Below are 26,113 nucleotides of genomic sequence, written 5' to 3' on the forward strand. Positions count from 1 at the left end.
GAAGCAAAACTACACTGCAGAGCATTTACAAAAGAGGGGCAAATTAAGGATGCCGTGTTGGCCCTGAATTTCCTGACTGGTGAATGCTTGACTTTGCAGCTAATCTTTCCATACTGTTTTTGGCATGCAATTATGAGTAGATCTAATCAGTGTTTGTCAGAGCCTGGAATAGCAGGCAGATGCACGCAGGAGATCTTCCTCAACATAGGCTGAGAGTGCCCTAAGCAGCCTTTGTCCAGTCTGAAAGCTGGTCCAGACATGGTAGAATCATTTAGGTTGGAGAAGATCATTGAACTTAATCACTTAAGGTCATTGATCCTTCTGTTTCCAGCTGCTCTTATCTCAGCCAGGGTGTAAAAGTTCCTGTAAGGTGGAAGAGGTGTGGAACAGTCAGCAGTGGAAGGGAACACCTCAGTAAGAGATAAGGGTGCATGTGCCCGTGCTTGATTTCACAAAGCTTGAGATCAGATAATTGTCTTTCCTATGTGCAGCCCTGCCTATTGTCTTGCTTTTTGTGGGCAAGTGGAATTATAGACTGTAGAGCTTTAATATATATATATTTCAAATAATTTTGTTGACCTTTTTTCCCAGCAAACACATATTTGTATAATGACACTGTAATTCCAACAGTTCTGTGCTGCTGGAGCATTCTGATATCATTCTGATCTGCAAAGTGCCTGGGGTCTGGCAGTGTTTTTCTGCATCCTACTAAAGGATTTAAAGCAAGTGGAAAGGGGAGTGCAAAGCACACAGAAAGAAAATAGATTAAAGCCTTGTTGTTGTGTTGTGGTTGCAACTGGGAAAGTGAACCTGCTTAACTAATAATGGTGGAGCCAGCTGAGCCAGCAGATCAAACCAGTGCCTTTGAGCAGCATGTGCATCTCTGGGCTCGTATCCCACTGAAACAGGTTCTGTCTGTGCTGTATCCTCAGGCACAGGTTCTGGGCCGTGGCTGAATTAAGTCAATGTTTTGAGAAGGAGGAGGAGATTCAGGGTCAGGTGTCCATGGCCTGCTTTATTTTGCCAGGAGTGCAAAACTTACAAAAGTTATATTTAATTCTCCCTATTGTTTTGTTTAACAATTGATGAAAGGTAGTCTACACTGGGAAAAGGAGTCCATGCACTCGGTGATAGCTGTGTTGATAAGGGAGAACGAGGACCTGAGAAAGCCCTTGTTGGTTGGGTTTTAAAATGAGACTTCTGGATTAGTCTCAGTGATTCAAGTGTAGAGCAAGACTGTGGTGCTGTGTCCTGGTGTTCCTGTGGAGCTCTGCTTTGGTGTGGTACACTAATGATGCCCTCCAGTTGTTCTGCATGGCCAGAGCTGTGTGCAGCTCTGTGGCTTTTGACAGGGCCTGGGTGCTCTTAGGATGATTTGGAAGCACAAAGGCTATTTCTCTCCCTCTTATAGGAACTTCATGTAGCTATCAAAGGGGCCTAAAGCTGCCATAGGTAGAAACTCCAGGAGATTTCAGGAATACAAATAGGAATACAGAACAGCTAGCTCTGCTCTGAAAGCTCTGCCCATGGGAGAAACCAGTGTGAAGTTAGATTATTTTGTCAATGAGAATCCCCTAAATTACAGAAATTGTCTTTCCCTCCCTTTTAGTCTTGAGCTTTCTTTCCTTTTTACTTTCTAGCTTGCTGTTGCACAAGGCTTCCTTTTTCCTGTGGGAAGGAACAACTGGGTAATTGAAATGGAACACTAGTGAGGATTTTTTAATGTGAAAGTCAGCATTAATTAGTAAGGTCGGGTGTAATTAGCTTCCTCATCTGTCACTGCTTCTCTCCAACTTGCCAGTGACTTTCTTCTATCCTAGATGTCGCTGAAAAAGAACTGTCTTGTGGGAGTTGCATGGGTGTTTTTCCTGGCTGAGGTGCAAGTGAGTGACAATCCCTGTGGGGCTGTTGGGGCTTGAGCTGCATCCCGCCTGCAGGAAGCCTGTTTGCTTTGGAAATAGCAGAGGGAAGCCCAAGAAATCTAAATGCCTTCCCAAACCAGCTGAATCATGCCTCTTCTCTAAAGAAACAGACCCAGGGCTTCAAGTAGTGCTCCAGTCCTCTGCCTCTTTCAACCTGGTGCAGGCTAAGCTTGCACAGAAGTGAGGCAGAGCTTTAATGAAGGCTGTAGGATTAAGTTCTCTGTGTATATCCTGGAGCTGAAAAAGTAATTGGGCCATGATTCAGTGCTGGGAGTCTCTGGATAGTATGAGAAGTGATGGAGGGAAAACAGGCCAGCCCCCAAGTAAAATTCAAGCAGAAAAAATGCATTTCAATCCCCTTCTGGATGATTTGAGGGTTTATCTCCCTCGCCAATTCCATTTGCCATGTTTCAGGTTGGATAAGCTTCCATCCTGACCCAGGCAGGATCTGGGGAAGGTGGCAAAGTCAGATGAGTCCCAAGGCAGTCAAAGAGTGCCATGTCTGGAGCTTTGGAGCAGAATCAGCTCTCCTGAAGGGGGTTCAGAGCTGTGGATGCAGGCATATAGGGGCTGCTCCAGAAATTTCCGTGCTGAAGTTCACACCAGTGCCAGAATTTGTGCCAGTCTGCAGCTAGAGTGTAATACATGTTATTCACCAGACGTGATAGGTGCCCATGTGTTACAAACTGGGGTTTGCAGTGCTCATGACAATTGATGGAAAAGTCAGAAGGAGATGCCTGAGATCTGACCCCATCCTTGAGTTGAGGCTTTAGCTCTTGGTTAAGAAAAAAGATGGTGTGATCCCTTTTCTGCTGCCTTATTATTATGTCTCTCTCCCTCATTCCCCTTTCTTGTCACATGCAGGCTCTTCTGTCTCTCTAAGAGTCTTTTCCCTCCTTTTCCTCAGTAACTCAATAAAATGAGAAATTATTATGGCTCTTTGCCTCTCTTTCTAAAGAGAGAATACATACACATGTTCAGATCTCACAGTAAATCCATTCTGTTGAAGGAGAGCCCAGGCCAGGGGGAGAAAAGTCAGGGCTGGAGGGGCGGTAACTGCAGGTACACACCAACCTGCCCAAGTGGGATGAGTTCCTGAGTTCCTGCAGCATCAGTCTACACTGATGTGAGCTGGAGTTGCAGCTTGGCTGTCCCTTGGGGGCTGAAGGGCAACAGTCCCTGTCAGCAGAGTGAAGGGTGGGGGTCACACGGCAGCCAAGGGTGTGCTGAGGGTGCCTGGCGAAGGTGAGCAGTTTGGGGTGACCTGGGTGCTATGTTTGGGGGGCTGGCATGCCAGCAGGCTTTGGACAGAGCCAGAGAGGTTGCCGTGATCCTTGCTGCTGTGAGCCAGTGCTCCACTGTCAGGGAGCAGTTTCGTCCCATTGCTTTTCCTCTCAGTCCAAGTTCATGCAGCTCCCAGGCTTTCTGAGGATACAGAGTTAAGAGGTATGGGCAATTTATCTTTCTGCTGATATAAGGCCTGTTAAAATAGATACACTGGTGAGGATGAAAGCTCATAATTTTTTTCTGACCTGTGTGTAAGTTTCTTTCAACTCCCAAGGTCAGGTAACAAACCAAACCTGTTGGTTCATTCATTCAGTGACAGGGGCTGCTGGCTTTGCTGCCTGGAGCCAGAAAAGGGTGTGACACTTACAGGGTCAGGGCTTTGCTCTGAGGGACCACCACCTGTGGATCCCTGGCTTGGAAGGCCACTGAGACACTGAGGGTAAGTCTGGGAACCTGAGAAACCCCTGCTAAGGAGAGCACCTCACGGGCATTATCCCTTGCTTTCCTGGCCAAGTCTGGGCTGATCAGGGATGGTTTCTTCCTTCATTCCATGAAAGCAGTAACTGCTTTTTCTTCCTGGCTGTTCTGTAGGAGTGGAAAAAATGCACTCCACTAACAATATGCTGCAGGAGTGGAAGGAAGGCAGGTTGTTCAGCCCTTTTCCTTCCCGTGCTGTCAGTGGATATCTGATCAGGAACTAGAGCAGGGTCACGGAGGGCTCTCAGAGGGGTTGATGTGTGCAAGTGTGGCTCTGCAGGTGTGGGTGTGTGTGCTTCTGGCTCTGTCTGCACACACATGCACACTTTGTGGGAAAGATGAATACTGCTATAAAGAGCTGGGGGAAATCATTGTCAGTTCTAAAGAGAGGAGGATAATGCTCCCTTGTGTTTTGTATCTGGTAGCTTGAACCACTCCTGGGTGTGAGAACCAGGTTAGCTAATCAAATGTTCCTGCTGCTGCAGTGTGAACAACATACTGTGAATCCCTGCAGCCTCCATGCCTGGTGCTCCTGGAGCCATGCAGAGCCTTCCTCTGCCACAGCACTGGGCTCTGGGACTGTCACTTGAACTTCTCCCTCTCTGGTTCCTCTGCCAGGCAGAGTGTGGGATACTTCATGACAGGGCTGTTGTTTCAGTGGCTGCAGCAATCTGGGCTTTGGAAGGAGTGATGCTTTCCTCCTGAGGGAACAGGAGCGTGCCTCCATCCTGGCTCTGCTGCGAGTCTGTGGATTCACAGCTGCGCCTGTGACACCGCTGCTGGGCCTTTCTGACTGCTCTTCTCTGTCTGTGTGCAGGTGCTGGACATGGACACAGAGGATGACCCATTGTTACAGGACGCTTGGCTAGAGGAGGAAGATGAAGAGGTTGCTTTCAGCTCCCGAAAGAGGCGAGAGGGTGCCCTGTTGTGTGGGAAAAGCCCGTGCAGAGTCAGGCCCCTGTGTGTCACACTGCCTGTTTCTGGCTTCTGGAATATTGTTGGCTGGGTGTTTACCAACCCGTACTGTGCTGGCTTCATACTTTTCCTGGGCTGTGCCATCCCTGCTGTGCTTGCTGTTGTCATGTTCCTCCACTACCCTGCCCTGGATATTGACATCTCCTACAACGCCTTTGAGATCCGCAACCACGAGTCCTCGCAGCGCTTCGACGCCCTTGCCTTGGCCCTCAAATCCCAGTTTGGGTCATGGGGGAGGAACCGCCGGGACCTGGCCGACTTCACCTCAGAAACCCTGCAGAGGCTTATCTTCGAGCAGCTCCAGCAGCTTCACCTCAACGCTTCCCATCTTGGGGTCAGCGCGCGGGTGAAGCGCAGCCCCGCGGAGGCGAGGACGGGCTCCCTGCAGCCCCAGGCCCAGCTGAGCGCAGGGAACCAGACTTCCCGAATCGGGAGAGGAGCCCCGCGCTGGGACTACTCCAGCACTTACATCAGTGCCAACACGCAGGCACACGCTCACTGGCGCATTGAGCTCATTTTTCTGGCGCGGGGCGACTCTGAGAACAACATCTTCACCACTGAGCGCCTGGTCACCATCCATGAGGTGGAGCGCAAGATCATGGACCACCCTCGCTTCCGGGAATTCTGCTGGAAGCCCCATGAGGTCTTGAAGGACCTGCCCCTGGGTTCTTACTCCTACTGCTCCCCTCCCAGCTCCCTCATGACCTACTTCTTCCCCACTGAGAGAGGAGGGAAGATTTACTATGATGGCATGGGACAAGATCTTGCTGACATCCAAGGTGAGCTGAGGGCCATGGGCAAGGGCTGGCATGCTCAAAGGATGCCTCTGATCAGGTTCAGGTAGTCAGTGGTGTGCAGCTAAGACGTGTGACTGCCTTGTATGGAGAGGATGATGCTGCTGGGCTGTGCCTTGAGGAATTGTCTTTTCTGCACCAGGGCCCCTTTTCAACCCTGCAGCTCCAGTCACAGACCCCTGAGGGACAAGTGAGGGGGTGTCCTGCATGGTACAGATGTCTTCTACTGCCCCTTGTCCGCTGTAGATGACTGTGGTTAACTAGAGCAATGCCAGGGCTTGAAAAGACAATAGGGATGAGCTTCCCTGCGCTACAGAACAGATTAAAGAGGTCTGTGGGCCGCTCCAGCAGCTTGTGAGTTACCAACTGGAAAGGCCCTGCCTCCTCCTCCGTACCCTGTACTGTGCACCTCTGGTAGAGTAGAGGCTCTGGGATGTGACAAAGAGGTGACTCATGAGGAGTCTGGGGGTGGGATGAGCTCTCCATCTGTCTCCCAAACCAGACTGCAGAGGGTAACCGTCAGGACCCATGCAGGGAGCAAGCAAAGAAATAAGTCCATCTGCTCCAGTGACAGTTCTGCTACCAAAACAGGAAAGAGCATAGTTTCTGGCCTTTCTAGTACGAACTCTAGGGAACTGGATTTTGGGAATTGGTAGGCAGTGTCTCTCAGTAAGAACTAGCTGAGTGCCTCCATCTCTGCATCCCTCACACCATCAGATGGCAGAGGTACCAGGTCACAGCAGAGCCAGGCCTGCTGTTCATGGGCATTGTTTAGTTCTTGTGTTACCAAGTGTAATGGAGAAAATATTGTGTAAGAGGAGGGAGAGCATCCAGCAGTGGGGGCATTGATCGGGGTGTTGTTGGCTGGGGGTGCTGTGGTTCAGGTCAGTCAGGTGGAAGATGTGACCATGATGGGGAAGTGCATGTGGGCAGCAACACAAGCAGTCACAGAACAGAAGTAGGATGTGAGTCTTTGCAATCCAGTTTTCCCTGGCCCTCCTTGCTCTCTGGAAGGCAGCAGCAGTCAGAGCATTGCTCTGACGAAGGACAGGATGATCCCAGTTTCCCTGTGGCAGACTAGGGCCTGTGCCTTTCCAAGACAGTTAATCAGGACTGAACAAAAGTGGCACTGCTTTCTCCCACAGGGTCCCTGGAGCTGGCCATGACCCACCCTGAATTCTACTGGTATGTGGATGAGGGCTTGTCTGCTGAGAACAAGAAGAGCTCCCTGCTGCGGAGCGAGATCCTCTTCGGGGCACCGCTGCCCAACTACTACTCGGTGGAGGATCGCTGGGAGGAGCAGCGCCACAAGTTCCAGAACTTTGTCATCACCTATGTGGCCATGCTGGCCAAGCAGTCCACGAGGTGAGGGTGTGTGCAGGCAGGGCAGGTGAGAGTGCACAAGAGCAGGGAAGGCAGAGGATGGAATAGATCTTTCAGGGCAAAAGCTCTGCCTAAAGGTCCACAGCAGGGCAGAAGTGCCTGTTCCACTCCAAGGCCATGTTCCATTTGGCTTCACTGGGAAGGCTTGACATGCTCGCTTGGACTGCTGGTCAGACTTGAGCAGTGGCCATGGCATAATATTCCAGATGAAGGAGAAAGAGCATCTCCATTGAAGCTGGGCTTAAGGCATGGAGTTGTGAATAATGGTGGGAAGCATATGGCAGAAAACTACTCACATGCTCCCCTTTACTGCCACTTTCTACTGCAGCAATATGCCAGAGACACCAATAGAGATGATGAAAAGGGGACAAAGTTTGAATACTGCCTACTTTTCCACCGAGTCCTTGCCTGCCATTGGATCTTTTTGCTTCCATCTTACAAATCCAGTTCCTGGCTCAAGCAGAACTGCCTTCCTGCTCTGAATTTGGCCACCACTGGTCTGATGCAGAGGATGAATGGTCTTTACTCAAGGCTGCTTAACCCGTAGATCCAATTCTGATTTTGCTTTTTATACAGAGAGGTGGGGAGGGGAGTTCCAGGGCAGGATAAGTTTCAGGAAGTGCAGGGTTTTTTCACCACCAGGCCTGTATTACTTGGCTGAACAGAGCTTTGCTCAGTGCTTGTGAGAGAGAGAGATGATAAAATAGAGCTAAAAGGGCTAAAAGAGCATCTCAGTACTCAGGCAGCTGACAGAAAGCTATGCATCCCAGTCTCTGTACCTTCTTAGACTCCAGCTTTCTACTGCCCTGAGTCTCAGTACTTCCCATAGCGAGAGGATGCTGACCTTCAAAATCAGCTTAGAATGCAGGCAGCCATGGAGCATTCTCAGCAATGGGCTGGGAAAGCAGGATGTGATTCTGACGAGCCGAAAGGGAATTGAGGCCAAGGCTCAGTTCCAAAGCTCAGATCCCTAATAGCCTCCTATGGCGCAGCATTATTGTAGTCCTGGTTAAATTATGTTGGATTACTTCTGCTCTGAGCCTGCTTCCAGAGGCAGAAGCTGGTAAATCATATGGTTTCTGATTAAGGTCTCACTCTGCCTGCATCCACTGTGCTAATATAATAAGCAATGATTAGGATTCCAGATGGATCTGGCTTTGAAGGCTCCAGGAGCTGTCTATTAGTACATAAGACCCCCCATGCAGTGGAGGAATTTTAAAAATATTAGGCCTGCTCTTTATTTTTCTCCTTCCCTGTGTGAATTTCACCTCCAGCAGCAACTTTGTTCAACCTGTTCTTGCCACTCTGTTTTCTCAGAGAACTGCCAGGTTATTAGAGCAGTGACCTCCTTTGGCTCTGGAGGAGATACTGTGCTTTAAACCACCAGAGCCTGCTCCTTTTGTGCTCAACTCTTCCTCTTCTTTCATATCTTCCCACCCTAGCAAAGTCCAGGTGCTGTATGGAGGGACAGATCTGTTTGACTATGAAGTGAGGAGGACTTTCAACAATGACATGTTGCTGGCCTTCATCAGCAGTAGCTGCATAGCTGTCCTGGTCTACCTCCTCACTTCCTGCTCAGGTAGGCTGGAGTCACAGCTGCCCTGTTCTACCACCAACCCAAATGTTCCGTGTCTGTGTGTCTGTGCTAGCCCAGGGAGAGGCTCTGATGCCCTGGCGCCAGTGTGGCACAGCAGCATGCAGAAGGGCAAGCCAGTCTGATTCTCCAGAGCAGAGATTTATGGGCAGGGTGAGGGAAAGGCTCACAGGAGATCAGGAATAAGATGCCAATTCCCATCTTGCTAACACTGGAATAAATCTGATGTAATTTTTTGCATGAGCCTCATGGTAAAGAGCGTGCAAGCAGTACTTCTGCAGCCCTGAACTCTTACCTGTCACCAACACACTCTAGTGAGCCAGTATCCCAGCAGGGCAGGTGGGGGGTGTCTGTTCTCCTAGGGGTGGCCAGAGATACTATTTTTTTTCCATGTTTCTTTTCTGCTATAGTGTTTCTGTCATTCTTTGGCATTGCCAGCATTGGGCTAAGCTGCCTGGTGGCTCTGTTCCTGTACCATGTCGTATTTGGGATCCAGTATCTGGGTATACTCAATGGTGTGGCTGCCTTTGTCATCGTGGGGATTGGTAAGCTTATCTTTACTCAAAGCCTGTGCTTTACCTATGCTGCCTTGCCCTGCCTTCTGTCTGCAGGAGAGAAGAAGGTGATGGTGGCAAATGCAGATTGAATTTTCAGGCCCTTTTCCATTACCTGTAAGTTTAATATTTGCAGGTCAAACATCAAGGGGAAAATCAGATTTTTAGCAGATACCACTTCTGTGAGCAGAGTATCAACATCTCTGCTGTCTTTTTCCAGGCGTTGATGATGTCTTTGTTTTTGTCAACACCTACCGCCAAGCCACTCACCTCAAGGACCTGCGGCTGCGCATGATCCACACCATCCAGACAGCGGGGAAGGCCACCTTCTTCACCTCCCTGACCACAGCTGCAGCATATGCTGCCAACATCTTCTCTCAGGTACCCTGCACCTTTGGCATTTGGGGTTTCCATTTCTGCCAAAGGGCCTGGTACATCAGGAACCTGCCCACAACATCTGTCCTCTCCTTCAGCAGTAGGCTGCCAGACCTGCTTCTTACAGGGCTGTCTCTTACAGCCCTGCAAGGCAGTGGGTTATCCAAGGAAATACTTCTGTGATAAAACAGGCTCTGTCTCAGTGCTTTACCTACTGATAATTTGCTGATTATCATGGCAGGTTCCTCCAGATGTCTCTTCTTTGCCTGCTGTCTCTCCAGCAATCCTGCCCCAGTTGATCCCAACCCCGTGTTCTCTCTCTTCATGTAGATCCCAGCTGTGCATGACTTTGGACTCTTCATGTCGCTGATTGTGTCCTGCTGCTGGGTAGCTGTGCTCTTCACCATGCCAGCTGCTCTTGGAATATGGACCCTTTATGTGTCCCCATTAGAGAGCTCCTGCCAAGCCAGGTGAGCCCTGGAGCCTGTGGGTGGGAAGTTGTGGAATTTGGAATCTAGGAGGTTTGAAAATTCCTTCCCTATGATCTCAGTTTATCCTCATTCCCCTCAGGCTGTTTGGCTTTGGCTCGGATAGAAGGGAAATTTAAGTTTTGCCATTCCAGACTGGAGGGAAATGAAAGGGTCAGATCCCAGTCTCATTCTCTCTCGGTCAATCCTCTTGGTTGAATCTCATGGAGTATTGGACCATTTGTTTCCTTGGAGCACTTAATGCCCAGCTAAACCTTCAGTCCTGGAGACACAAGCCCTGCAAGGCAGACAGATCACCACTGCTCCTGCCTGTAAGCACAAGCAGGATGTGGAGATTTGTGTTTGAAAGTCAGCACATTTCCCGTTCCCCTGCTCTTTAGCACTGCAGATGACCTGGCCTGCTTTTATTCATTAGCAGGGAGATGAACTGCTGAAACTGCCATCACTCAGCACCCAGTGTCCACAGCTCAGCCCTGCTGTGTGTATCCAGCCCAGCCCTTGCCCTCTCAGCACTTAGCAATGGAATTTGCTCCTGGCAGTGCCTGTTGTCTTTCCAAGTAACTGGAGCAGGTTGTTGCTGCACTCCTTGCCACTGAAGGAGCCCACTGGTAACTCTTCATAGCGTATGTGGCTGAAAACTCTTGCCTTTGTCTCCTTTCCTGTTTCAATCCAGCTGCAGCCAGAAGTGCACCAAAAAGAGTGCCTTGCACCTGGCTGAAGATCTCTTCATTGCCTCAGACACAACCTCCAGAGCAGGCCAAGAGACCCTTCCCTACCTTGACGATGACATCCCGCTCCTCAGTGTGGAGGAGGAGCCTGGTATGTGTCTGCTGTGGGGTGTCTTTAGGGGATCACACTGCCCTCTTCACCTGCAGCTCTCCCTGCCCCTGACACTGATCCTTGCCTCAGTTCCCTGAATTTTAAGCTGGAGATGGTGCCATCATGGGAGATTGTAGGAGTCAGAACTCAGTATTCTTTGTAAGTTTGCTTTGATATCTTCAGTGGGTGTCAGTGCATGCTTTCTTAACTACTTTGCTAATTCTCTTGGGTCCACTGTGGTCTGCTTTCTGTCTGGAATCGCTGATTGTGACATGGATGTAGCCATGAAACATCTAATCCATCACACCAGGACAGCTCACCATGGAGTAAAGTTTTCCCTTCTTCCCTGCCATTTGGAGCACTGCATTTGGGAAGCAGGAGAAAAAACACTGCTGCTCTCCAGCACCAGCCCCCTAGAGCAGCTCCTTCATCATGGTATGAGGAGGGCAGTGACTTGCCTGATATCACATAAGCAATCTAAAAAAAAAGGCCCAGAGATTCCCTATCTGTTGCTGTTAAGAGATAATCCTTCCAGCCCTGATGCCAGGACAAAGGTGCTTACAGGGTCATGCTCCCTTGTACTTGGCTTTTAAAACTTGCTGGAATCTCTTGCTTCTAAATCCCCCAACACCCGTGGTCAGGGCAGTGAGCATCTTTCAGGCCTAGAAGCAGACTGGAACTGGAGATAACTTAATTAATTTCATGGCATGTGCAGAGCCCTTGCTGCAGTGTAGGCTCTGAGATGCCTTTGACAGGCAGACAGAGATGCTCTGGCTCTGTGCTGCAAGAGTTCTCCTTAGTATGCCAGAGCCACATGCAGTGGTGATGAATGGAAATAATCCCTCTCTTCCCTTCAAACAGCAGAATGTTTTCCTCACAGGCTCCTGGGCACCAGGGAACTGTGAAGAAGCAAAGCAGCTTGTTCCAGTCTCTGACCAAGCGTGGTTTGTAGGTTGGCTGTACAGTGTGCCAGGCATGCTTCATCCCACTGCAGCAAGTGCCCACTTCTCACACACAGAGAAGGGCCAGATCCCTTGGCATCCCTGATCTGGGGATCAGAGAATCAGGGAGGAGCCAGGCTGCAGTCAGGAAGTGGACAGCTGTGAGTAATTAGCAGTAAGACATATTTAGAACATCTGCAGACAGGGACAGGGGACAGGGACACATTCTGTTTGGCCCAAGAAGCATGCAGTGTCCCTGTGACCTTATGGACAATGTTTGTGGGTTTTGGTAGAGCAAGGAATAGCCTGAAGCATGGATTTGGACTGAGCTATGGATTTACACGTGTAGCTGTTGCATGGCAGTGACTTGACAAAGATGCTTCTTAAAACATCCTGGAGTCACTGCCTCTGCCAGGGTCTTACTCCATCTCTTCAGCTTTACAGCACCCTACAGAAGATTTGATAAAGGAAAGCAGAGAGTTCTGAGAGACGCTCATGACACTGAGACTGCTTTTGATTTCTCTCTATTCTAGTCTCCCTGGAAATGGGGGATGTCCCTTTGGTGTCTGTGATGCCAGAAAATCTGCAGCTCTCTGCAGAGAAGAGCAGCCGGGGTCACTTGATAACTCACCTGCAGGAGCTGCTGGAACACTGGGTGCTGTGGTCTGCAGTGAAGAGCAGATGGGTGATTGTGGGTAAGGAAGGAGGCGAGTTGCATCTCTGTGGGTTTTAGAGGGTTTGACATTTCAAGCATTTCAAACCTTGATTATTAGTGACAAGAGGTGGGAAAATAGAAATGTTAAATGGCTTCTAATACAGTGGAAGAGTGCTCCCAGAACAGTCGAGTCCCTAAGGGATTTTTCCACCCCTTTCTTACTCAGATCTAGTGCAAATCCTGATGGAGTTTTTTCCAGGCATGGGGCTTATTACAAGAAAGCCCAGCTGCCAGTGTGCTGTTCTTTTTCCAGCTGAAAATACCATCTTTATACCACATGCCTGCTTTCTGAGCATGTCTGAAGTGTGAAGTGCATGTAGGGTCCCACACTTACCCAGGTTTCTCCTTGCAGGGCTCTTTCTCCTTGTTTTGCTGCTGTCCATATTCTTTGCTAGCCGCCTCCATCCAGCTAGCCGTGCTCCAGTCTTGTTCCGGCCAGACACAAACATCCAGGTGCTGCTGGACCTGAAATACAACCTGAGTGCTGAAGGTATCTCCTGCATTACCTGCTCAGGTGAGAACACTAGTCCCAAAACCATGGTGGGTGCAGCCCAGCCTGGCCTAAGCCCTGGACTGGAGGAGCTGAAATGTGAGGCAGACACCTACAATGTTCAAATAGGATGGACCCCGAGGAAAGGAGGCACACATTGGGAATGGGATGGTTGAGTTGCCTGAGTGGAGTATTTAAGAAAAGTATTTCCTGCTTTAGCAGTGAACTGCCTGAGTATTTCTTCTGGAGCAGTCCCTTCACAGATCATGAAAACTGACTGGTTTTACTCATAAGTGCTGGTCTCATGTCAGTGCCCAGCTGAGGGTGAGTGGCACTGTGGCACTGTGGTACCGTGGCACTGTGTTGCCTGCTCAGGGTTTGGTATTCAGCAGAAGAGTCTGTGGTATGCACAGGCCAGGCTTGGCACATCTTTTCTCATGCCATTCACTCTTTCCTCCCTGACTAACCTTGTGGGACAGGTTTGTTTCAGGAAAAGCCCCACAGTTTACAGAACAACATCCGAACTTCCTTGGAAAAAAAGAAGAGGGGCTCAGGGTCGCCTTGGGGGAGCAAAGGCAGCATGAGTGATACAGGGCAGCAAGGTGAGTGAGCTGTGATGACTCTGGCCACATTTGTGGCCAGGGCCCAAGGATCCACTGGGGTACAAACTAAACCACATGCTCTCTGAATAGCTGTTGGGGAGTAATTCTGTTCAGAGCCTGCCCCACTGAGCCCTAGGTTGGTGCTGGATGTATGGGGCATCTTTAGAACACTCTTTCCCTGAATGCTTACTTCTCTCTAGCACATGGTCCTGTAACCCAGGTGGCAGTATTGTCTGGTGTCATATCCCCCTGATCTGAGTACAGGGCTAGGAACTCCAAGCTTTCACATCCCAGTCCTGTTCACAACCTTGTTGGCAGATCACAAGGACAGTAAATTCAGTTTGCAGGGGATTTTGAGGATAAAAGAGTTATTGGGCCAGGTCTCAAGATGACATGAATCAATAAGCCATCAGGAATTACTGCAGATGTATTTGTGATAGCCTTTGAAAGGCATGCTGTGCTGCCAGAAGGCAGAGGCAGTGCCTGGTGTCCCAGAGCACAAAGCAGACCATAAGAACCCCCCTTTGCTCTGCCTGTGTCTGTAGGATTTGCTGGCTGAGGAGTACCACCAAACCTCACACCCTCTGTTTTCTTTAGAGCTCCAGGGGACTGTGTATATCTCCAAGTCCAGGAGCAAGGGAAGACCAGCCATCTACAGATTCTCACTCAATGCCAGTGTCCCTGCGCCCTGGCAGATGGTGTCACCGGGAGACGGGGAGGTGCCTTCATTCCAGGTAAGTCAGCCCAGGATGTTGGACCCCTCTAGCAAGAGGGCAGCACTCAGCAGGTGAGCACAAGAGCCTCCTCCTGTCTCTCCGTGGGGTCCTGTGTAGCTTTGGGTGATGTTTTCAGGGCGCTGCAGTAGGGTAGTTAACACAAGGCATTGTGCTTGGCATCATCCAAGATGATCCCTGGTGGTGCCACAAGGCTTCACCTGTTGCTGTTGTGAGGTGACTGTCAGTGATGGGAGCAAAGCTGTGGGTGTCACTGGGGCAAATGTCCCTCACCCTGGGCAGAGCAGCCACCATTCAGCCTAGGCCACTGGGAATGGGGGTGTTAAGGGGCCCATCACACACTGGCCGTCACTGGGAAGGGGCTGGCTGGGGCTGTGCCTGCAGTGCTCATTCTGTGTGGCTGTGCCAGTGCTCAGGTGCTCAGGGAGGAGGGGAGAGTGTGATGCTGATGTGCAACAGGCTGCAACCCTGTGGAGTTAAGTGTCTGTTTTCATTAATCCATTGCTCAGGTGTATAGAGTGCCTTTCGGTAACTTCACCAGGAAGCTGACAGCTTGTGTGTCCACAGTAGGGCTGCTTAAGCAGATGAGCCCCAGGAAGTGGATGATGACCACCTTGTCCTGTGACACCAAGAAGGGCTGGAAGTTCGATTTCAGTTTCTACGTGGCCTCCAAGGAGCAGCAGCGAACACGGTAACTTTCCAAACCCCCCTTCAGGACAAGGCAACAGGAACAGCACAGCTGAGAGGCTGATGGGAGATGCCTAATGGCCACTCCTGCCCACAGTCAGTGACATCCATGGCTCTAGAATTTTCTTTGCTGCATATATGCCCCATCTCTGCAGTCACTTTGCAGGCCCATAGCATCATTAACATGCAGAAGGCTTGAGAGACTGTGACTGGGGGCTTCTTTGGGTGGCAGAAAGATGTTGCTGATCTGGTTCTTGCCCTTACCCACCTGAACTCTTGGGCTGGATGGGCAGCACAGAATATGCAATGGTTAGGTCTGCAGATGCTCACCTTTCCCTTTCCTTCTGTCCCCAAGAATGTCTGCTTCCATGTAATGCTTTGGACGCTTCATCTTTTCTACCTCTCTTCCCCCATAACAAACTTTCCTTGCTGCACAGGAAACTGTATTTTGCCCAGTCACACAAGCCCCCTTACCACGGCCGAGTGTGTGTGGCACCCCCGGGCTGTCTGCTCAGCTCTAGCCCAGATGGACCCACCAAAGGCATCCTGTACGTTCCCAGTGAGAAAGGTAAGCTGGTGTTCAAACAGCCAAGAGAATCAGGACCTTTGGGTTTTTTTGCCATCTAACCAACTTTTCCTCTGTGTCTGACAACAGCACCCAGAGCAAAGCTGTCAGCCACGTCTGGATTTAACCCATGCATGAACACAGGCTGCGGGAAGCCGGCGGTGCGGCCGCTCGTGGACACGGGAGCCATGGTGTTCGTGGTGTTTGGGATCAGAGGCGTCAATCGCACGAGACGCCCGGACAACCACGTCCTTGGAGACATGGTACACGTGGTCTGGCATGCTCGGGGCTGGCAAGCGAGGGGCAGGCTCTCTGCGTGGTGTTTGGCTGATACCCACAGCCCAGGGTGGTCCAGCAGTCGGGACAGATGGAAGGGCAGAGGTTGTAGCATTGCGATGAGCCGGTACGGTTCTGTTTTAGCAAATTGGCAAAATAATGGAGATCAGGAAGTCCTTACTGAAAAAAACCGCTTCAGACTTTTCAGAAAATCCCTCTGAGTGCAATAAATAACCTTATAATTTTGAGTCTGAACCTGGCTTTCTTGAGGATTTTAGAAACAAACCCATCTTGAGCGCGGTACAAAATCTCACTACAAATTCAAGACTGAGGGAACTGATATTTTTCTATAATATATATCTTGTTATGAAGTATTAACAAAAAATAAAAATCGATTACTTTAGGGAAAGGTTACTAAACGTGACTTTTCTAGAAACAACTTATCTCTGAGATCTGATACCTTGACACATGACAGTCTTTCCCTAGAAAAATTATGCTTAGCTTGCCTGATGCACTTCAGCTTTCTGCTGTTCTTCCTGCTCTGTGATTTGGGGGTTGTGTGCAGAATCAGCCTTTGCCTGTTTCCTCTGAAGGGGCAGTGGAGCAGGCAGGCAGCTGGAGTGCCAGTTGCTGTGTGTTTGTCTCACGTGTGGTGCTCTTGCATTGTGTCTCCTTGTGAAAGGGCAGTGTTATCTACGATGACAGCTTTGACCTCTTCAAAGAGATTGGCAACCTGTGCCGCCTCTGCAAAGCCATTGCCAGCAACTCGGAGCTGGTGAAGCCTGGAGGGGCTCAGTGCCTGCCCTCGGGTAGGTTTGACTAACTCCTCTGCAGCCCTACCTGTGCTTGCTTGAGCTGGGGTCCTCAACAGCAAACCAGAAAGGGTGACTGCTTCCTGCTGTCTCCTTTTCTTCCCAAGGCAACTTGACCCTTCTAGAACATGTCTTTTGGTTGTGCTTTTTGGGACAGAAAGGAAGAAAGGAAAATGGTCTCTTTAATACCAAAGACACTGGGTGTATTCTTTGGGATTTAATCCAGAAAGATAAGAACAGAATTGCATTTGTTCTTTCCAATCATGGGTATTGCTTGAGATACAATCTTTTGATTCAGTAAATATCTTTTTAGTAGATTCTGAATAGAAATGAGCTCACACCTGATCTCATTGCAGTGAGGCTACTCACTGTCCCTGTGGTTTGCATACCTGACCAGTGACCATCTCTCCCAACTTCAGAGGTCACGAGGTTGTGGAGCTGAGCCTAGGAAGTGTATATTGGCATCAGGCTAAAAGTCAGCTTCATGCCTGGAGCAAATCCCTGCCAGGCCAGGCAAACAGCCCTCAGCACTCGCTCTGTGCTGCTTCCTGACAGCTGGGGACAAACAGCTGTGGCACTGTTCTGTTCCATGCTGATGACAGAGAGTGTCCTTAAAGCTACAGCAGCTGAGAGCTGTGATGCCGAGACCCCAAGGGCTTTGGCAAACCAGAGTGGCAAGGGGAAGCAGCTGCGGACAGATGGGTCCTGTGACTCTCTTGGGGTCTCATTCTGAGTTGTTGGTTGGGTTTTCTTTTCATCCCCTTACTCCAGTGTGCTTCCTTTCCCTGTCCTGCCCTCCATCTCTTGTTCTTTCTCTCTCCCCAGGTTACAGCATCTCCTCCTTTCTGCAGATGTTGCACCCCGAATGCAAGAACATCCCTGAGCCAAACCTGCTGCCTGGACAGCTCTCTCACGGGGCAGTGGGGGTGAAGGATGGGAAGGTGCAGTGGATTTCCATGGCATTTGAATCGGTGAGCGCAGGTCATCACCTGGTGGCATCGTCACTCTGGTGACAGTTTTGTCTTGTTACTTCTGGGGGTTTAGCTCTGCTCTTTCTGCACCGGCCACTTCCATTTGCAGCCACAATTTAGTGCTTATTAGTGTTTGTTGCAGACAGGTGCCTGCACTCACAAGTTGGTAGAAGTGGCTGCTTACACCACAGTTAGCTCAGGCAGAAAGCTGGTGGCAGATTTGCCCAAATGCCACTGCCAGCTCTGCCTGGTGCTGCCACTGGAGCTAGGCTGTTCTGCCCTTTTCCTTGCCATGCATACCCTGCCCAAAGAACAGGACATGAGCGATGTGTTTATCTTGTTACAGACAACCTACAAGGGGAAATCATCCTTCCAGACATATGCTGACTATCTGAAATGGGAGACATTCCTGCAGCAGCAACTCCAGCTCTTCCCAGAGGGCTCTGCTCTCCGCCATGGTTTCCAGACCTGTGAGCACTGGAAGCAGATTTTCATGGAGATTATAGGCAAGTGACTGCCACGTTTCTCTCCCTGGGGAACCCATGCTCTCTGATACATCTTCATAGCACACTCCATCCCATATGGTGGGCATGGGTTGTGTCTGCAGTCCCTCGCCATTGCTCTGCAAACTCCTAAAGCCTGTTCCTGCCCTAAGCAATGTGTATTGTCAAAATTAGGCAAAGCCCAAGGAGATAGGTAAGGGAAGGGGCTCAGCCCTGCTGATGCGAGATTCAAGAAACCTTCTTTCCACTTTCATCCTCCCCTTCCTGTCTTCCCCAGTGGGAGTCCCTGCCTGCCTTGTTGCCAGCAGGAACATGGTGCCTTTCTCATCGCAGCTGTCACCTTCCAGGATTCATATCAGCTGGCTGTTTCCTTCCAGGAGTGCAGAGTGCCCTGTACGGTCTTGTCCTCTCGCTGCTCATCTGTGTGGCTGCTGTGGCAGTGTTCACCACACACATCCTCCTCCTGCTGCCAGTGCTGCTCAGCATCTTAGGTAAAAACACCAATTCCGATGTGTCAGGCTTTCGCTTTTCCTGAAATTGGTGGATTTGTGGCACTGTTGATTCTCTGGTGATTTGAACTGTTCATATTTTGTGTAAACCTTTTTGGTTCTCTGGGAGCCAGTCCTGGAGAACAGGCTGGCTAAGTGGACAGAAGAAACTCCCAACAAATGCACAGGAACCTCACTGGCAAAGTAGATTTGTGTGTCTAATTCCCAGTGTGTTTTATCTACACGATCCCTTCTATTTGTTTAAATAAGGGTTTTAGCTACACAAATGCCATCCCTACCTGTTATGTGTAATAATGTGATTAAGTCCCACAAGCTCTGAATAACAATTGCACTACTTTCCAAGAACCTACACCATGGCTACTGTTTCCAAGCAGTGGGAGATGTTAAAAGCTGAGTATTTTAGCAGTTTTTTAGTATTTGAAGCAAAATTGTAAATAATTTCCTCTCCCTGGCCGGTGATTTGATAATATTGTGGTCTAAGTGTGTTGCTAAACTTCTCAGTATAAAAATCAAATCTATCATTTTGAAACCACTTAGTCTCCCACATATGACTCACAAACTAACATTACTCCTTGCCTTCAAAGAATTGTGCTCAGCCCCTGTGTAACTCCAGCAAGCAAAACAACAGGCTCACTTCCCTGTGGTGCTTTGTGCACACATGGACACTTGTCTGGGCTTGGATTCATTTAGCAAGAGTTAGTCTAGATTGGCGTCAGTCTGTCAGTTTGCCTGATATTTAACTAGGTGTTCCACTAGGCCTAGCAGGTCTGGTCACCCTAGGAAATGATCCCTGTGCCAAGGGAAGGTGAGGGAAGTGTTTATGGCAGGGGGAGGGGGTACCAGATTCAGGCTGGGTGGCACGCAGACCCCTGGGGTATGATCCCAAACTCCCCAGGGATTGATGGGTATCAGTTGGCTTGTGCAGCAGTCCCAGAGTCCTTTACGTTTCCCTGACAGCACCTTCCTCACACAGGGGTCGTCTGCCTTGTGGTGACCATCATGTACTGGTCTGGCTGGGAAATGGGAGCTGTGGAAGCCATTTCCCTCTCCATCCTCGTTGGCTCCTCTGTTGATTACTGCGTGCACTTGGTGGAGGGTTACCTGCTGGCAGGGGAGAACCTGCCACTCCACCAGGCAGAGGTGAGCTCTGTTCTTCCTACAGCCTCATATTCTTTCCTCTTGTGCCCTCCATGCCCCTCAGCTGTGATGCAGGACTCATGATAAGCAAGGGGGAATGAGTCCTGGCACCCTCAGAGCATCCCTGGGGTGTGGTGTTAGCTGCTTGTCCAGCTGACAGCTCCAGATGTGAACTTGTGTACCTGAGAACAGTAAACTCAGATGAGGGTTTCCAACCCACATGATTGTCCCTTTCTTGCTGGCCACAGCTGTGTCCAAAGCAACCCATTTTCATGTCCAAGTGAAGACAGTCTGTGGTGGAACAGCTCTACACTAACTCTGTAACCTCTGAAGCTTGCTTTGCTGGACTACCAGCTCAGCTCTGGCCTTGTTAACATCTTTTGTCTCACTGGGAAAACGGAGACCACAAAAGCCTGGGATCTCTGATGCAGGTGTCTCCATGCAGTGCCTGTGTGGTGCAGGCCCAGCAGTCAGCCTGACGTGGTGGAAATGAGGCACAAAATCCAGCAGCCTTTGCCTCTGCTGCCTTTTAACCCTATGGCTCTTTGCTCAGCGTGCTCAGAGACTGCACGAATTATCTGAGCTGCACTCAGGCAGCCTCTCCATCCCGGGGCTGGGATTCTATCAGCTAAGCCACCCTCTCAAAAGCCTGAAACATCAGCGTAGCCCCACGTGGCTGTGCTAACACTGCTGTCCCTTCCACCAGGACCCCACGGCGTGCCGACAGTGGAGGACCATGGAGGCCGTCCGGCACGTGGGGGTGGCGATCGTCTCCAGCGCCGTCACCACCGTCATCGCCACCGTCCCGCTGTTCTTCTGCATCATCGCCCCCTTTGCTAAGTTCGGGAAGATCGTGGCCCTCAACACGGGAGTTTCCATCCTGTACACGTTAACTGTGAGCACGGCCCTGCTGAGCATCATGGGCCCCGGCACCTTCACCCGCAGCAGGACTTCCTGCCTCAAGGCCGTGCTGGGGGTGCTCCTGGCCGGCCTGCTGGGGCTCTGCATCTGCCTTGCCCTGCTGAAGAGTGGATTTAAGCTCCCCCTCTCCAATGGGACAGCCCTGTAGAAGACCCCAGGCCGAGAGCCACGTGCTCTGTCCTCTTGCTCCCTTTCTTTTTTCTTTTCTTTTTAAAGAATATTTTTTGTAAGGAAAAAAAAGAGGAAAAAAAAAAAAAGTCCCTTTTTTCATGAAGTTTTTCAACTCCAGATGCACTTTATTTTCTAATGGGTTTTGCTCTAAAGTTGTATTTATTTTGGGTAGTGATGGATGGATGACGGACAGTGAGGGCTGCCCAGGGAATACCTCAGCCCGTGAATAGGAGAGGAGGAGGTTTCCTTCTCTCAGTTTTCTTTCTGCTTTCTTTTTTCCTTTTCTTGCTCTTTTAATTTATTTTTAACAAACAGGGCTTTCTGGACCCACAAAGCTAAAATGGGAGAATTTGGGAAGGTCATGTGATCCTTTCAAAAACCCTTCCCTCCGTCCTTCCCCTCCATTTGCCCAAGGTCAGCGTTGCAACCGTGACTCTTGAGGTGATGTGCTACTCCCACACCAAGCCTGTGCCTCCTTACCTGAGCCTTCAAGAACAGCAGTGAGCTGTTGGACAGGCCTGGAGGACAGGATTGTCTGGATGCCTTTGCCAGGCCCTGTGCCCAAGCCAGGCCAGCAGTGAACTGGCTGCACAGGAGCTCTCGTGGGTGTCACTTTGGGATCCAAGCTCGAGCTGTGTGGCACCACCTGCAGTGAACCTGCTTTTGTGATTCAGGGAGGTGTTGGGACACAGGGCATTACCCTTCTCTCTGGAGGGACAGTGCACTGGGATCTCATGTGTCTGTGAACAGCCATCAGGAAGCAGGTGGTGCCCTCAGCAGCCTGCCCTCCTCTCCCTCATCTCAGTAGTGAGGTCAAGGCAGTTTCAACGCCCATTTCTGGTCACCTCACCAGTCACTGCCTCTGCTCTTCCTGGTGGAGAGAAAAGAGAGCCCTGAGGTCCCTGCAGAGCTCTTTGGTCAAAGCAGTCAGCTCTTAGCCTGAGGTAACCCCTGGGGCCAGGTAGAGCCCATAACTGGTGGTATGCACAGCACCCTCTGTGGCACTTGAGAGACACCCTCCTGTGCGCAGAGCCAAGGGCAGCAGAGCTGCAGCTGCTGTCTGCTCGGAGCAGATGGTTCCTATTAAAGGAAGATGAAATCGCAAACCGGTGCCCATTAACAAGTACATTTTAAGCATCACTGGTTCTATCGTATTTTTAAAATTGAAATAGCTAAGTGTGCATTAATATACAGCACATCTGATCCTTGGCAGAAGGGTAGGGTCAGGCCCACTGGGAGATGCATTAACCAGTATTTACAAGGGCAATTGAGTAATGTGGCCAGGAAGCAGCCTGACTTAATTTCTTTGCAGATTCCATGTCCTGGTGGCTTTGTGTTCTCTGTCTGGATCTACACCTCCTTTTAAGATGAAAATTCCAGGAAGTCCAACCCCATTGCCAGCCAATTTGTGTGGCCTGCACTGCTGAGAGACTGAGCTGCTTCTGCTTGGCTCAGTGCATCCCTGCTCTTATCCCCACCAGTCTTACACCTTCACATTGTGTCATCCCTGTGAAACTGGATCAAATACTTGTTTCTGAAGTAGGTTCCCGAAGGTGACCCCAAGCTTGAGAGAGGAGTTCCTATTTCCAGGCAGTCTCCAGAGCAATGCTGCTGCAGGCAGTGGAGGTTGTGAGGATGTGAGCAGGGCAGAAGAGTAGCCTGATTTCTCCTTGCTATCCCATGGCACAGCTGAGTTACCCTTTTCTGCAAAGTGTTAAATGTTTCTTGGCACCTACCTCTAATCTGCACCAGCTCCTTCGTAATGAACCCTGTGCCCGTGAATAAATGGTTCTGGAAAGGATTTTTGACTGTCCTTAAGCAGTGCTACTCTGATGGCTGCTGTGCACGGTTCAGCCCCATCCTTGATGTGTAAGCCATGCTGTTCCCTGTGTCTGTGCTCCAGATTTAACTCTTGGTGGTGCCCTGAGCACTCCTAACCTGCAGTGACTGGAGAGGGCAAGAGTGCTTATGATATAAAGCCCATGGCACCTGTGCAGGTGCTGCAGGGGACAGAGAGCAAGGTATCCCTGCTGCTGTGGCCAAGGATGCTCTGGCTGCTGGCTTGACTCGAACTTGGCAAACACTTCACACTCTTTTGGGTGATTAAAGCTGATGGATATTTCCAGGTCAGCAGATGAGAGAATAAGGTGCTGAGGGCACCCTTAGAGGAAGTTCCTCCTTCTGTAAGTATGAAGAAACCTTTAAAGGCCTTTAAGAAAGGGCACAAGGTGTGCTTTGAATCCTGCAAAGTTGAAAGCCTATGTAAGCCCCTGGTATCCTATGTTTGTGCTCACTATAAAGAGGTTACAGAAACCCCCCAGCTCCAGTGTGATTCTGGACATGCCATGCTGGGAACGTTCATTCAGACACTGTGGGGAGGCAAAGATTAATTTTAACGTAGAGGGAAAGCTTTTATGTCTCTTGGGTCTGATCTGGCAGTGTCTGATCTGCAGACAAAAATAACAAAGAGTTCTTGGCGCCTGACAGGATCCATCCTGTTTTCTGAAGCAGGTAGGGAAAAGGACAAGCTGTCATTTTCCCTCTTCCTCTCCAGCCAGCCCAGGCTCCCTCAGGGCAGAAGGACTGGCTGGCACTAGCAGGAGCAGGGCATCACCTTGGCTTTCATTGCCCAAAGTGATACTGGGAGTGCAATGGCTAGAACGGTTCAGAAAGAAGAGGGGAGACCAGGAAAAGTGCAAATTATTCATAAAGGTATGCTGAGGAGATTGTGCCCCTCCAGGAAGGAAACTGAGGCAAGGAGAGGGGAAGGAACTTACACCAGATGTAGCAGGATGGCAGAAGAGCCAGTAGAGGATCCTAGGTGATGTTTTACACTGCAAGGACTCAGTGAATGTTGTAACCTGAGACCCTGATTAAACACAGTCATGACACTTCTCTTAAGATCTAACTAGACATTTGTCCCATCACTGCTTCACCCTGAACAGCTCTGTGGTCAGGGGGGCTGATGTTTCTCCACATACAGTGGAGTGACAGAGACTTAAAGGTGGGGCCCAGCCTTCTGCAAAACACTTCAAACATCCTGATCTCCCCAGCATCTGGAGACAGCAAACGAGTAGCAGATGTATACATCCATGTCCACGAAGGCAGTGTCATCCCTGTGATTACTCATAAAGTTATAGAAGTAAGAAGAGGGATGGCTTTATCTGAGCAAGTGTGGAGGTGGAGCTGACAGCCCTGCTGGGAATTGGTGCTCCAAGGCAGATGCTCATGGCATTAAAAAGCAAGGCCTCACCTATCTGGTGCTGTTCCAGGAGCAGATGTTCACCTTAAACGATTCCTCACACATCTTCGCCTGTCTTCTTTCTCTGATGACTCCTCTGTTTCACAGTCCCTCTCCTGGGCCCCGTTGTCTTGCTGAGCAAGGTTCAGCCTTCTCCGTGGTAGGTGTTCGTGCTTTAGGTGCTCACAGAGTCTGGACTGAAAGTGGCTGAGGAAACCTCAAGAATTTCCTTAGGCAGAGGAAGCCAGGGAGTTAAACAGCTTCACACAAAGCTTTCAGTTTTGATGTTCTTAAACAGAACACATCAGGTCCTACTTGGAAGAAAATGCTCTGATTTTCCATTTCAAAACGATCTTGGTGCAATTAAAAGGCATACAGGAATTTTCAGCTAGCACATGGCAATGGAATGTGCCTGTTAATTACCCACTCCTTTATTTCTAGTAAATCCTGGTTTGAGGCTTAACCTCTGAAAAGTTAAGTTACTGTTTGAGGAGGGGGTCATTCTGGAACTATGCAGTCTCCTACGAAACACGGTGGGTCCTGTCCTGCCCAGAAGTCCTCTCCCTTCCAGCACAGGGCAGAGGCAGAAGGACACTGCTCCTTGGTGCTGAAGCTCTGAGATTCATGCACAGAGCTGGTGTGACTGCTCTTTGCCTTCAGTGGAGCTACTGAGTGAGTCCAGGGTTCCCCATGGACACTTGGAGAAAGAGCCACTGCTCACAACAGCCCTGTCCACATCAGCTTTGGAGTAGGGAGGAGCAGAGTTGATGTGCTGTGCACAGATCAGTGTCACAGGAAGGAACAGGTCCAGGACTCCTCGCTCTGTTTCTTTATGTTGTGGTGCCTCTTGAGGTTTGGGCAACTGAGGCATCAGATTTGGCCACTGACCTGAGGGACACCATTGGTGCCTGGCTGCCAGCTGCATGCAGCACCGTTCCCCACCAGTCCCTGAGCCCAGCCATCCAGCCAGTTCCTAACCCAGCACAGAGTGCTCCTGCCCAAGCCACGGGCTGCCAGCTTATCCAGGGGTGTGCTGTGGGAGACAGTGTCAAAGGCCTTGCTGAAATCCAAACAGACAACAACCACAGCCCTTCCTGCATCCACCAGGTGGATCACCTGGTCATAAAAGGAGACCAGGCTGGTCAAACATGACCTACCCCTCCTAAACCCATTCTGGCTGGGTCAATACCCTGGCCATCATGTAAGTGCTGCATGATGGCACTCAGTATGAACCGTTCCATGACCCTACTGGGTACTGAGGTCAGGCTAACTGGCCTATAGTTGCCAGGATCCTCCTTCCCACCCTTTTTGTGGATGGGTGTCACGTTGGCCAGCTCCAGTCATCTGGAACCTCACCAATATCCTGCACTGAATTTCTGTAGCAGAGCAGCCTGCCCTTTGGGAAGGTTAGAAAAGGCTTTTTGTTTAACCCCATGACACATTTATATCCTCCCACTGCCCACCAAGCAGACTGATTTGCAGCCAGGCAGGATAAATTCAATGTCTTGGTTACTTCTTCCAAAATCACTCCTCACCCCAGATAGAGCGTAAGCCATAGTTTACAGTTATTTCAAAGGCTTCTGCTAACGACTTTTCCCTGGGTTAGTACCCAGGGTCCCAGAGCTAGACATCTTCCAGTGTCTGTCTCCATCCTGAGGACAGAGGTTTTTGGCTTTTTCTTCTCTGCTCCTCCTTTGGGCAATTGCTGAAGGGAGGTGGGGGGGCAGTGACAGAGCAACCAGCCGATGAGCAGAAAGGTTTGGAGGCAGAAGCAGAACAAAGGGGAGGGAGGATGGTTTAAAATACGAGGGGAGAAGAGGCAGGAGCACCCCATGGACAGTGGGAGGGAGGGCACTGCCATTCCACCACGTTGTGTGCGGACCTTAGAGTGTCAGTTCTCAGAGTGATGTAGCACAATCCCTGATGTATGCGTGTCACTTTTGTAAGTTGTCTCCTACCCTCACTATTTTCAGTGTTCCTTGATTTTTGGAGACTGTTGTAAATAAAAAGATTTTGACATTCGCATGTCTGGGTCCCTCGCTCATCGCCACGTTACTGTTCACGTACACGCAGTGACAGCCAGGATTTGTGTTGTGTAAGGAATGCCGTGGGGATGAGGCCACAGAGCCAGTTCCTATCATGCACAGGATTGTCTGCTCCTACTGCTGAA

The 26,113-nt window shown here is 50.1% G+C and overlaps 1 protein-coding gene across 1 annotated transcript in view; it reads left to right on the forward strand.

Annotated features, from left to right (window-relative positions):
* Positions 1 to 25,897, forward strand: part of DISP3 (dispatched RND transporter family member 3) — a 37,720-nt gene extending 11,823 nt beyond the window's left edge. Inside the window, exons 2-21 of the mRNA XM_040084803.1 lie at positions 4,504 to 5,440; positions 6,601 to 6,820; positions 8,281 to 8,417; positions 8,843 to 8,977; positions 9,207 to 9,367; positions 9,692 to 9,831; positions 10,523 to 10,668; positions 12,143 to 12,304; positions 12,677 to 12,838; positions 13,294 to 13,416; positions 14,014 to 14,150; positions 14,660 to 14,841; positions 15,275 to 15,405; positions 15,493 to 15,665; positions 16,361 to 16,487; positions 17,316 to 17,461; positions 17,808 to 17,967; positions 18,342 to 18,455; positions 19,447 to 19,613; positions 20,317 to 25,897. Of these exons, the coding sequence (XP_039940737.1) occupies positions 4,513 to 5,440; positions 6,601 to 6,820; positions 8,281 to 8,417; positions 8,843 to 8,977; positions 9,207 to 9,367; positions 9,692 to 9,831; positions 10,523 to 10,668; positions 12,143 to 12,304; positions 12,677 to 12,838; positions 13,294 to 13,416; positions 14,014 to 14,150; positions 14,660 to 14,841; positions 15,275 to 15,405; positions 15,493 to 15,665; positions 16,361 to 16,487; positions 17,316 to 17,461; positions 17,808 to 17,967; positions 18,342 to 18,455; positions 19,447 to 19,613; positions 20,317 to 20,679 (4,014 nt within the window). The 5' untranslated portion in view covers positions 4,504 to 4,512 and the 3' untranslated portion in view covers positions 20,680 to 25,897. The remainder of the gene's footprint in view (positions 1 to 4,503; positions 5,441 to 6,600; positions 6,821 to 8,280; positions 8,418 to 8,842; positions 8,978 to 9,206; positions 9,368 to 9,691; positions 9,832 to 10,522; positions 10,669 to 12,142; positions 12,305 to 12,676; positions 12,839 to 13,293; positions 13,417 to 14,013; positions 14,151 to 14,659; positions 14,842 to 15,274; positions 15,406 to 15,492; positions 15,666 to 16,360; positions 16,488 to 17,315; positions 17,462 to 17,807; positions 17,968 to 18,341; positions 18,456 to 19,446; positions 19,614 to 20,316) is intronic.
* The last annotated feature ends 216 nt before the right edge of the window (positions 25,898 to 26,113 follow it).

Source organism: Hirundo rustica, chromosome 22, assembly GCF_015227805.2.
Source record: "Hirundo rustica isolate bHirRus1 chromosome 22, bHirRus1.pri.v3, whole genome shotgun sequence".
Lineage (NCBI taxonomy): Eukaryota > Metazoa > Chordata > Aves > Passeriformes > Hirundinidae > Hirundo > Hirundo rustica.